The sequence below is a fragment of the Oryctolagus cuniculus genome, chromosome 10 (assembly GCF_051225735.1).
Source record: "Oryctolagus cuniculus isolate XC-2025 breed Fujian yellow rabbit chromosome 10, ASM5122573v1, whole genome shotgun sequence".
Taxonomy (NCBI): Eukaryota; Metazoa; Chordata; class Mammalia; order Lagomorpha; family Leporidae; genus Oryctolagus; species Oryctolagus cuniculus.
This window is the reverse complement of record NC_142876.1, coordinates 102,322,881-102,335,641: the sequence shown is the minus strand read 5'-3', so window position 1 is coordinate 102,335,641 and position 12,761 is coordinate 102,322,881. Positions and strand designations below refer to the sequence as shown.

Here is a 12,761-nt window from a genome sequence, read left to right as displayed (position 1 = left end):
AATTTAATAAAGCTAAGTCTAGTATCAGTCACGGGTGACACATCAAAGCTTACAAGAACCAAGGTTAGATGAGCACAGTCCCCTCTCACAATTCACTATACTCTTCAGTCCACAGAGGCTCCTCCCCCAGAGTCCCAAAGTTGCTTAAAGCTCTATGTCTGCTCATTCGTCTACTTCCTGGTACCCTTGGAATAAGCATACTAGAAATACCTATGGTCTGCATGAAGAAAATATTAAAGTACCAGTGTCAGAACAGCAGATGAACATGTGAGTGGCACATCACGCTGATGGACAGAAAAACTCAACATATGAGACAAGTCCCCTTAGGATAATCTAGAGAATTAGTGTGCACAAGGAAAACAGTGACTAGCTTATTATTCTTTTCCAAAATATACAAGCCAATTCTCATTTATTTGTAACAAGAAACAAGTGAGAATAGCTAGGACAATTCAGAAAGAGTATTAAGGCAAGAAGTGAGGCTACATCTGTTATACATTAAAATATATTTGGCCAGCGCTGTGGCTCAATAGGCTAATCCTCCGCCTGCGGTGCCGGCACACCGAGTTCTAGTCCCGGTAGGGGTGCTGGATTCTGTCCCGGTTGCTCCTCTTCCAGTCCAGCTTTTCTGTGGCCCGGGAGTGCAGTGAAGGATGTCATGGGAGACCAGGGAGAAGCACCTGGCTCCTGGTTTCGGATCAGCATGGTGCGCCGGCCACAGCGCGCCAGCCACAGTGGCCATTGCGGGGTGAACCAACAGAAAAGGAAGACCTTTCTCCCTGTCTCTCTCTCTCTCTCTCTCTCTCACTGTCCACTCTGCCTGTCAAAAAATAAAAAAATAAAAATAAAGAAAAAAATATATTAAGTCACACTGTGCTATTAAAACCTGAATTGAAAGTTCAATGGAACAGAAAAAGTACAGAAATAGATAAAATACACACAGGAATTTACAGCACCAGAAGGGTAGCATTTCAGTGGGAGACAGACACAAATGATAGTGAGATAACCAAGTAATCCCACCTCACATCTTGTTTAAACATAAGACCAAAACCCAAAAAACAAAATTCTACAAATTCTAGATTGATGAAAGACTTAAAATATGAGAAGTTAAAAAGACAACCAAAAGTATTTTTATAAGTTCCCAGTGGGTATGGATCATGTAAGCTTGATAAGACACAAAAAGTCATTACATTCTGTTAAGACAAGGATAGTTTAATGCACCTTGTTTCTAATAGGGAAAAAAATTTTAAAAACACCAAAATATTCATCAATAAAGAAGTGGTACAATACATTAGGGTACATCCAAACCATGAAATTATACAGCTATTAATAAAGAAAGAGATACCCTTTTCTTTGTAGCAGTTTGCAAAGGTCTCCTTAAAAATTGTTTAGTTTAAAAAACTAGGCGTGCATCAGTATATATGTCATGTCCCATATAAAACCAGAAAATATGTATGTCATCGCTGCTTTATATATAAATTGTCTAGAAGGATATGGACAATACTGTTAACATGGGTTGTCTCAGAAGAGGGAAAACTGGGGGCCGGCACTGTGGCATAGTGGATGAGGCCAAGGCCTGCAGTCCCACCATCCCATATGGGCACTGGTTCGAGTCCTGGCTATTCCACTTCCAATCCAGCTCCCTGTTATGGCCTGGGAAAGCAGTGGAAGATGGCCCAAGAGCTTGGGTTCCTGCACCCCCGTGGGAGACCCAGAAGAGGCTCCTGGCTTCTGGTTCCTGGCTCCTAGTTTCTGGCTTCGGGTCAGTTCAGCTCTGCGGTCATTTGGGGAGTGAACCAACAGAATGGAGGAACTCACTCTCTCTCTGCCTCTCCTTCTCTCTCTGTGTAACTCTTTCAAGTAAATAAACAAATAGAAAGAAGAAAGAAGAAAGAAGAAGAAGAAGAAGAAGAAGGAAAACTGTAAGCGGAAAACAGAGGGATGCAGCCTTGTACTTTTTGAATACTCCCCTGTACCACTTGATTGTACTAACTTATTCAGATTAGTTTAAAAATCACTTTTAAGCTATTGCAAAGGATAAATTGTCCTCAAGGAAATGGTACAATGGAATTTAGAAAATAAACAATAAACTTCCTCTAAGATCCATTACCCTCACCTCATGCCAGTCCTAACAGTCTCTGAGCCTGGTCTGACCAAGGCAGGGCCCAAAAAGCTCTGTAGCAATTGTTGCTTCCTCAAGAACAAATTCCCCTCTCACATTTCTTTGGAAATACTGAGCAAAAAGAAATGATGAGGGGCTGGTGTTGGGGCAGAGAAGATTAAGTTGTCATTTGTGACAGTGGTATTCTGTATCAGTTTCAGTCCCATCAGTTACTCTGCTTCTGATCCAACTCCCTCTAAAGCATCTGTTAAGGCAGTGAAAGATGGACAAAATACCTCAGTTCTTGCCACCCCTGTAGGAGACCAGAATGGTGTTCCTGGCTCCTGGCTTTAGTCTGGCCTAGCCCTTGCCCTTGTTACTGTGGGCATTGTGAGAAGTGAGCTAGTAGACTAAAGCGTGCTCTCTCTCTTTCCTTCTTTGTCACTGTGCTTTTCAAATAAACTAATTAAAAAAAGATATAAGGCAAGATTTTCACAAAAATTTACATGTTACCCTTTGGATCATTGCTGAAACTAAAGAACTGGTCTAGAACCCAAAATTAAAACACTGAGAGGGAGGCTAGAAATCATGAACCCCCCATATACTACTGTGCTTCATTTTCTGCCTTGGTTATAGAGTTGCTAATAGAAGAAAGATAAAAAGAGAAAAGATAAAAATATTTTATGCAAATAACAATCTTTAGCATTCTTGACTCACACAGCAAGTTTTTCTAACTGGATATAAATTCATGCATAGCACAAGCTTTATTCAAAAAAAACCAAGTCCGTGCAAAACACAAGTTCAAGATCAACCTCTCCAAAAGCCTGACTGGCTAGTAAATCCAAGCACTCTTAAAAAACTTTTGATGTTAGTAGCTGCATCATGCAAGCTGGGAAATAGCTGTGAACAACCTCAAAGACCAGAAACATATTTCTGAAGATTAGACTCAGGAAAGCCACAATTGGGTGCATAATTTTAGTTAGCAAGGAGTGAGGCTAACATTTCCAAATCTTCAAGGAATCATCTTCTCAATTTCATTCCAATCACTTCATTGACTAGAGCTAAAAAGGGAAAAATTGTAAGGAATCCAACATGGGCACATTTTATGGACTATTTCACAGACACAAACTGTGCCCACAACCATTAACCTACATGCAACTGTTGACCAATGAATACAAACAACAAGCTGGTCAAAGAATGTGACTGCACGGCTGAGAGATCATTTTCTACCAGTATAAACACAAAGTCTGTCCTTACCAATGCTGGTCTGCGGCTACCATTTCCTCATAAGGAGGCAGATGGACCTTCTAAAGTTTAGTCTAAAAATGATTTGGATATTTATTCCCATGAGCACCATATCTACATAAATACTGAGGGGGGGGGGCCTCACATACACAGAAAGACATGAAATACTTTCTTTCCACTCCTGAATCTTTATGCCAAATACTCATTAAAATTTGGCTGTAAACTTTACATATAGGAGGCACAACTCTTTTTTTTATTATTAAGAATAAAATAATGGATGGTGGTAGGTCTTCTGCTAAACAATTCATTGTTTGAAATTCAACTTTCTCAAAAAAAAAAAAAAAAAAAAAGAAATTCAACTTTCTCTAAAATTCAAGCTTCAGTGCTATGTAAAAAGGCATGCAACTAAATCACCTGCCTTTTCCAGCTGGGCATGAAGCATGCCTTGGCTGCAGAAAACACAGAAGCAGCAGTTACGGGAACTCATGCCAACACAACAACAGTTAAGAGATGATTATTGTCTGGATGGAACCAAGGCACAAGCTCTCTGCCTTTTTGATGCCGACTCAAAAGCCACAGTAAGCACACACACTTCCCCATGGCAGGTTCATACCACTGGATTTCAGCTGCTTGGATTTCTCTAGTTCCTGGACTGCAGGCTTTGGCAAAACAGGAGTAAGTCCTCGGGACTTGGTAGGCCTCATGTAGCCTTTCAAGGGTTCTGCCTTTCTTTTATCTTCCTTCTTTCTTTCACCCAATGTCTTTGGTTCAAAATTTTCTGCCATGTTCTGCGATGACTCCAGGATCTTTTCTTTGAGTTCTGGGAGTTGAAAACCCTTGGAAGCAGTCATTTCTAATACATCCGCCACTCCTGGCGGAGCTGCACTTTTACCATGGAAAATACCTGATGGAAGCTCTGGTGTCGGCAAAGAAACACATTCCAATTCTGTGATTTCACAAGCCAGACTAATTTCTTCTAATTGATCCTTTTCACTTTTTGGAGGTGAAAGAGTCACATCTACCTCTTTATTCAAACTATCTGCGCCCTTGGAATCTTTATCTTCAGCATTTGGGCCCTCACAAATGCTGAGTTTGTGTCCATTGTCTCCCAGTAACTCAGCAGTTTGAACTGGAGCAGGAGCTTCCTCAGTCTCCTCTTTGCTTACTGGATATGTGGGGAAATTAACCCTATCTGCATATGCTTCTGGGACTCTGACCTTTCCTGGCAGGCTCTGGTCTTCTGGAATTCCAGGAAGAAGGTGCCCTTTTGCTTTCTCTGTGACTTTCTCCACTGAATGCTGAGATGCATCAGTGTGCAATGACCCAGATTCTCCTCCCACATGCCCTATACCTACCCGTGCTTCATTTTTTATGGGATCAGCAAGTTCACCTTTATCCTTAAGACAATGGTCTCCATGACTATTAACTGTTTCCACAGTTGCAGTAGAAGTCAGGGCAAGTCCTCCTGTGCTTGCAGGAGGTTTAACAGCAGAGGGAATCTTGGGCTTTTCTGGACCTGGGACTCCATCTTTGTTAGACTCATCTACTGCTAACAATTTGGAAACCTGGGCTGGGGTTATCGCTTGCCCACTTTTTCCTGAGGTGTCTAGAAAGGAACCACCTTCTTTCACAGCTTGAGGAATAGGAATGGGAAGTTTTTCACAGGCTGCTGATTCTACAGCTTCTAGAGACACTGACTTATCCATTAGCCCTGATGGTGTTCTGGGACAGGTAAATGTAATATTTCTATTTTCGTCTACGTAGCCCATTCCTTCAATTCTGTGGTCCTCTGCGGTTTCCATGGGAACATGTATTTCTGCTACATCTATCTTATTCTCCAGAATGTGCTTCTCAGGAAAACTATTTTTAACCTTTTTACTTTTTCCACCACTACTACTTTTATTTGGTTTGTCAGCCACTGCAATGTGTCCTTTGGCTGCATCTGTTTTATTCTCCTCAGACAGTGCTGAAAGAACAAATCCTGCCCCTTGGATTTGCCCTTGGCAGCTCACATCTGTCACCTTGGCAGCTGGTTCAGTAATAGCAGAATCCTTGATTGTTTTTGTTTTGTTCCCCTCAAGAATCCCAAGCTCAGCATAATTAACCTCAATATTTCTGCCCATGCTGTCAACCAATGGTGTATGTGAGAAAAAAGGATCATGCATTTTGGGGAAAATGGGGTTTAATTCCTTGTTTTTATGGGGAACACCATCAGTGGCATCTCTATCTTCCACTACCAGAGGGTTGAGGTTATCTTCCCTGCTTTCCTTTCTACCAGGCTGTAGGGAATAATCAGTTTTAAACTTTTTGGCTTTGCCCTCATGACCTCTCTTCTTAGGCTTTTCAGAAATGCAGGAAAGTGCCTCATGATCCATCCAAGGACACTTTCCTTCTCTGCCCTGGTTACTAACACCCATATCTTTATCTATAGCTCCTTTTTCTGTCCCAGAACCAGAAACTTCAGTCATGCTGGATCCATTTTCCAAAGAATTCAATGCCTGCAGTATGTCTGCTACCCTCGGGTCAGTAGCTTCCTCATGCTCCCTCATCACCACTGTCTCAGTGGCATCAGTCCTGGCCCCAGTCTGCTTTGAAGGGTCCAGGCCCAGCTCCTCACTTGTATCCCTGGCAGTCACTCCTTCAGTTTTAGGAATTGGCTCGGTTGGCGCAACAACAGCCCTGCCATCCTTCTGGCTGTCCAGAAACAATGCCTGCTCAGGTTTCTCTCTTAACTTCCCTGAATTTGCTTTCATTTTTCCTGACCCTGTCCTGCCTTTCCTGCTTTTGCCATCACCTAAAACTCTCTTAAATGGCTCATTCCCTAGCCCAGAGCCCTGAACAAACACCTGGCCCTGCAGCTGCTCAGATGCAAAGATGCTGATCTCCTCTCTTCGCTTGGGAAATGCTTTCTTTTTTAGTCCTTTAACCTCCTCCGCTCCTTCAGGAAATTCTTTTTGTTTGACATTCTTCAGTGTAGTCACTTTACTTTCATCATTCCCTTCCTTTACACTGCTTTCTAACTGATTACTTGTTGTCAAAGTAGGCATCGAATTAGGCAGTTCTTTTGCTGCTGTGAGTTTTGAAACTCCAACTATAATTTCTTGGTCCAAGATTGGAGAACCACCTTCTTTGGGTATGACCTCTAAAAGAGTTTCTACTTTGGGTGCAGAAAATTCTGTTGGGGATCCTTTCAGATGGAGAGGGCTTTCATTCACAGAGCCCCTCAGGTGGGGTGCAGGCTGTGGTCTGGGTGCTTCTTGCTGCAGCGATTTATTGTCTTGGCTCTGCAGGACAGACTTGTTACATTTGCCCTCATCTTCTACTTCCAACTTTGCCTGAGAGTTTACTGAAGTTTTTGGAGGTTCTTCGGAAGGACATAAGGGAATTTGGAGACCCTCTGAGACAAAGTTCTCGGGTACCAGTTTGGTTGCTCTGGAGTCAGCTACACTTTCCAAGTTTTCTTTGGATACAAGTCTGCATTCTGCGCCCATAGTGACAGACTGGCTGGGGAGAACAGCAGATTTTCGTGGGTCAGCTGCAAAGCGAAGATTTTGAGGCTCATCTGCATTGTCATCATCCCAAGACCCTCCAGTCCGGGGCTGACAGTATCTCTTTTGCTTTGATTTCTTCTTCTTTTTCTTCATCATCACTGCAGTGCTTTCCATATCCCAGGATTCCCTGCCAGGATCCCTCTGGGGTTCAAGGAAGTCAACGTGAACACTTCTCCTTTGGTTCCCAGGCTCACCACTGGAAGATGAGCTGGAGACCCAACCCGACTCAGACACAGGGCAGGGGCCCAGCCTGGGATCAAGAGTCTTCTGGGGAGGAGAGCCTCCCAGCAGCTCGGGCAGGAGCCTGGCAGGCTTGGGCCGGGTAGACCTGCGCGCACTGGGTCTGCAAACTTGTTTGGCTTGTGTGGCAGGGGTACCTGCAATACATGAAGTTGGCTAAAATTCCAAACAAACTCCTTGTTACTGTGTTTTTTGTTTGCTTGTTTGTTTTACTATTATTAAAAAAGAGTCCATTGATTTACTCAGTTAACAAGTCTATTGTTAACAACATATATGCCAATTTGTTTTGAAAAGTAGTTTTGTCTCAAATGTTTCTCACCTGGAACTGGGGTTAGCAAATATTTAACAATGATCTTCATCTCAGGTAACTATTTTTTATGCATACTTAAAAAATATTTTGAACATTCTAACCTCTATAATAAGCTCTTAGTATCTATAAATATCCTCTTAGTTATATTTATTATTATTAATAGATATGTAATTTCCAATTCTGTAACATTATGGTAAGCTCCTAGTGCTTCTCTCTTTTTGGTGACATTTACTGACTGAATAAATATTCATCAGACTTAAAATTCTAAGTCTGTCACCAATATTATACATCAGTTATACTAACTAGATCAATTTGGGAAACAGACCAGAAGGCCAGACTTATGCTACTTAAAAAAAAAAAAAAAAAAAAAAAAAACACGAAAGAAAGAAACAACACAAGAATTAGTACTTTGGCCCAAGAAAAAAATTCTCATCATTCCAGAACATCCTACTTTAAAAGACAAATATGTCAGATTTCAGTGTTCTGTTCCTGAATGTACTTGCCAAAAGAGAAATCTACATAATGCTAAGAAAGAAAGTTAATGAATTTCAACAATTAGGATGAGCACCAGCGGGAAAGTTTCAAGAAGTTATCTGGTCTAATCTCCTGCCCTCAAGTAAACATAATTTGAACCCAAGATCCTGGAAAGTGTGTCACTAACAGCCAGTCTATATAATGGCTCCTCTCAAGGAAGTCCCAATGATGTGATTTCAAAAAACATTAAAATACTCAAGTAAAACTGACTGTTTTGATCGTGACCCATCCAATGTCCTCTATATTCTAATCATTATTTATATCTCAATCATTGTTTCTCTTTAAAAAAAACTGCTAGGTTATAGCATCCCAGACCATTTATAAAAATTGTAACAGTTATTTGGTGTCATCTCTTACACTATTTTATTCAATTATTAGGTAAATCTTTGGTTTCAGAGTTCACGGTTAGGAGCTTCTCTTTCCATCCAGGCTATAATATAAGCAGCAGGACTTACTAGCTACAAGCACACCTTAGCATGGTGCATTTTCTATACAAGAAACATATGATGAATCTTTACTGATAATGCTGAGTGGGTAAAACATCAAAAACTTAATTTATTTGGTCCCTATATGATGCTAGACAGCATGCAAAGCCCTAGAGATTCTAAAGTGATATAAATATGTTGTTTATTTAATCAGAATTCAAACTTTAAGTTGGAAAGTATAGAGTATCTCAAACAAAGTTAGCATATATACAGAATTACCTGGGGATCTTGTTAAAATGCAGACTATCATTCAAGGTGTGTGATGGGAGTCAAAGACTCTGAATTTCTAACAAACTCCCAGGCAGAACAGATGCTATGGAGCCATGGAACACACTAACGAGCAAGGATTTATAGAACACTTGAGCAATTTATTCATCTTACAGCTGAGTAAACCGAGATATGGTAAGTTAACAGGCCTAAGACCACACAAGATAGAATAATACATACACAGCTGAACTGGATCAAAATTTAGGTGTCTTGAGTTGATGTAATTTTAAAATACAAGTTTTTTTTTTTTTTTTTAAATAAGATGAAATTCTTCCAAGAAAGAAAACTTCAAAAACTCCTGATTGCCACCTTACAATCAAGAAACCAGGGACCACATCTACCATCATTACCCTATTGCTCCAAGTTTTATTTTCCTAACTTACCTGAGGTCTCTGGAGAAAGTTCAGAAGGCTGACTGCTGAATGGTTTCTTCTGCTCTAGTTTCTCTAACACAGATTCTCCATCTGTTGGCAAGCTGTACTTCTGGCCCACAGGTATGACTAGTTCTAAAGGTAAAAACAAACATACAAGTTTCAGAGCACTATTTCAGCTCATTTTTCATCTGCCAGAAACTAGAGATGGGAGTAGTTTTTGAGAAATTCTCCTATAATGGGTAGCAAAGAAGCAGAGTAATATTTGCAAGGTAGAGTTGGGAGGGTCTAATTTTTTAAGATGAGGATAAAACATGTTTGTAAATTGGTGAGAATGATCCAGTCAAAAGGAGGTTAAACTGGCGAGAGACAAAAAGAAGAGAACAACTAGGTTGGTACACTTGAATAAGAAAAAAGAGGCCGGCGCCGCAGCTCACTAGGCTAATCCTCCACCTTGCGGCGCCGGCACACCGGGTTCTAGTCCCGGTCGGGGGCCGGATTCTGTCCCAGTTGCTCCTCTTCCAGGCCAGCTCTCTGCTGTGGCCAGGGAGTGCAGTGGAGGATGGCCCAAGTGCTTGGGCCCTGCACCCCATGGGAGACCAGGTAAAGCACCTGGCTCCTGGCTCCTGCCATCGGATCAGCGCGGTGCGCCGGCCGCGGCGGCCATTGGAGGGTGAACCAACAGCAAAGGAAGACCTTTCTCTCTGTCTCTCTCTCACTATCCACTCTGCCTGTAAAAAAAAAAAAAAAAAAGAGAGAGAGATGAGATCTAATCAGGAGCAATTATTAAAACAGGAGAGAAGGCAGAGTGTATGGAGACAGATACAAGTACTTGGGCAGATAAGCTAATAGAAATCTGGTTGTCTTATTTTATTGCTTCAATTATCTGAAAGAAAAAGAGGAACGTGAGCAAGGAATGAGGATGGACAAAGTTCAGGAAGGTGGAAGAGTTGTCTAGGAGAGTAGGAAAATGAAGAGACTTACAGACAGAGTGAGACTGTCTTTATTTTTTACCTGGTATGGTGTCTTTCCCTTAGTCTCCAGGAGACTAACTTTGGTACAGAGCAATGCGGAGAGTAAGCAGAAACCCATACCTGGTGCAATCACAGAAGCGGGCACAGTTGATTGCCCCACATGCTGGAGAGGTTCTAACTGGGAATCCTCGCTCATTCCTTCCTGTGTCTTTGTAATTTCCATGTCTTTAACTGGAACTGGTGCCACCTCTATTTCTGAGAGTGGTGCAACATCATTGGGAGGAGTCACATTGTTGACTAGGGTCACCTCTTTTCCAGAGGAAAGAGCCACATCCTTAGACAGGGCTATCTCTGCTTCTGGGGGTGCAGTAAGGCCTTTAGACACAGCCACTTCTGTTTCTGGAATTAGAGTTACATCTTTGACTGGGGCTTCCTCTTTTCCTGCGGATGGAGTCAGAGCTGTGACTTGTGTCACCCCTGTTTCTGGAGGCATTGTCACATCCTTGATTAGGGCCATTCCTGTTTCTTCTGGGGTTGGAGCCATGTCCTTGACTGGGGCTACCTCTTTTTCCAGGGGAAGTTCTGTATCTTTCATTAAGATCACCTTGGTTTCTGGGGGTGGTGTCACATCCCCAGACAAGGTCATCTCCTTGGTTGAGGGTATTTCTGTGGATGATACAATGTCCTTCTTCAGTGCCATCTCTACTTCTGGGACTATCTCTCTTTCTTTGGATGGCACCACGCCCTCTGGTGGGTCCAAGTCCATTTCAATAGATGGTGTCCTCTGTGTTTCTTTGAATAGCGTCGCATCCTTTGCTGGGGTGACCTCTATTTCACTGGGTAACACAACATCTTTAACTTGGGTCCCCTCTGTTTCGTTGGGTAGTACCATGTCCTTGGAGAAGACCATATCTGGTTCATTGGATGGTTGTGCCAGTGTCACTTCTGATTTGGTGGATGGTTCCGTATCTTTAGAAAATGACATCTCTGATTCTGTGACTGGTGTCCAGTCCTGGGCCAATGCCACTTCTGATTTGGTGAGTGGTTCTGTATCTTTAGTCAATACCATCTCTGATTCTGTGGTTGGTGCCATGTCCTGAGAGAGTGCCACTTCTGATTTGGTGGGTGGTTCCATATCTTTAGCCAATGCCATCTCTGATTCTATGATTGGTGCCATGTCCTTGGCTAAGGACATTTCAGATAAGGTGGGTGGTTCCATATCTTTAGCCAATGTCATTTCTGCTTCTGTGGCTGGTGCCACGTCAGTACTCTTCAGTCCCAATCCTATTTCCAGTGATTTTGTTGGTGGCCTCTCTTCTGCTGATATTATTTCTATTTCCTCAACTTGCTCTAAAGAAAATAAGTTGCAAATTTAGGACCAATCATTGTCTATTCAAAACTCTCATTTAATACTTTCTTTCTTAGGGAACAGAGGTATTTAGCTTTTGTGACAAGACACTAAGCACAACTAAAAATGGTCAAGTTAAGATATCCTGCCTACTCTTTGACAGTGCCAACACTTAGAAGACTGAGTTATATTGTTACATGGAATTTGAGAGAAGCTATCACTTTGGGCTGAGCACCTGCACTTAGCCCCATAGACCAAGCCAACAGAGACTTTAATCATAGCAACTGAGCTTTGGTTGCTTGTAGAAGACATGTGACCAATGAATAAGTTGTAAACAACTAGTTAAATTATATGAACCAACTGATTGGTCAATCAACTAGGGCACAATTAAGTTATTTTCAATACTTCACATCTGTTTACCTAAAAATACAAGAATTGTCTGATCATGTTGTTGGCTGACTTTCTCTGACCCTGCTCTGTCTGGAGGAATGTCCAATTCACTCCATCACTGTTTTTGCTTTTGCTCAAATAAACTCTGTTAAATTTTAACTTTTAATAATATCGAGAAGACAAGTAGTAGAGGAGAAAAAGCAAAGGAGAGAAACACAGACTTAATAAAACCTCATAGGTACAAAGTCACTATTAGGGAATATATGGGACAGCTGGACAGTTACCTTTCCTGTCAAGTAAACCAGAATGAAATCTGCACTAAAATAAGGAATATTCTTTGCTCATTAACCCCAAGTGTTGTATTTCAACTACAACTTAACTCCTCCAGCTACGATATCACTAACATAAATTTTAAAACTGATAGTTCTGAACTTTTGATCTGCTTTAAGTTGCTAAAACTACATCTCATGATTTATACTGATTCTTGATATTGTAACCCTTAACTGATAGAGGGGGTTACTAAAAACTTACCTGCTGCCTGCAGGGGTTCTATAATGTCCTCTGAGGAAATGAGGGATTCTGAGTGTGGAGTATTTGGGGCGTCTACAGACCACCGTTCAGGTGCAACAGTTTCAGGAGCCAATGTATCACAGAGAGACAGACCTAATAATGAAACACAAGCACATGTTTGAAACTTAGCCAACAGTGGAAAAAATGCATTTGCTATTCTCAGACCTAAGAACCAATAAAAACAAAGCATAAAAGTTTTAAGGAAAACACTGCTGACATATTCCAGGTTGTGACTAAATGTTAATTGGTGGTAATAGTATCACAATATTCTAGTAGTGCTATTAACCAATGTTATCAGCCACCTTTTTTTTTTTTTTTTTTTTTTTTTTTTTGACAGGCAGAGTGGACAGTGAGAGAGAGAGACAGAGAGAAAGGTCT

The 12,761-nt window shown here is 41.5% G+C and overlaps 1 protein-coding gene across 49 annotated transcripts in view; it reads right to left on the bottom strand.

Annotated features, from left to right (window-relative positions):
* The window catches only part of MAP4 (microtubule associated protein 4), a 193,900-nt gene that overhangs the window by 49,665 nt on the left and 131,474 nt on the right, over positions 1-12,761 (bottom strand). For 23 of the 49 annotated variants that reach the window (XM_070050883.2, XM_070050884.2, XM_070050885.2 and 20 more), the window contains 3 exons: positions 12,345-12,476; positions 10,196-11,425; positions 9,114-9,236 (listed from right to left, as the gene is read on the bottom strand). In XM_070050883.2, the coding sequence (XP_069906984.2) occupies positions 9,114-9,236; positions 10,196-11,425; positions 12,345-12,476 (1,485 nt within the window). Of the gene's footprint in view, positions 1-3,956; positions 7,291-9,113; positions 9,237-10,195; positions 11,426-12,344; positions 12,477-12,761 lie in introns of those variants that run through there. The other 26 variants (XM_070050869.2, XM_070050870.2, XM_070050875.2 and 23 more) reach the window with 2 other exon arrangements.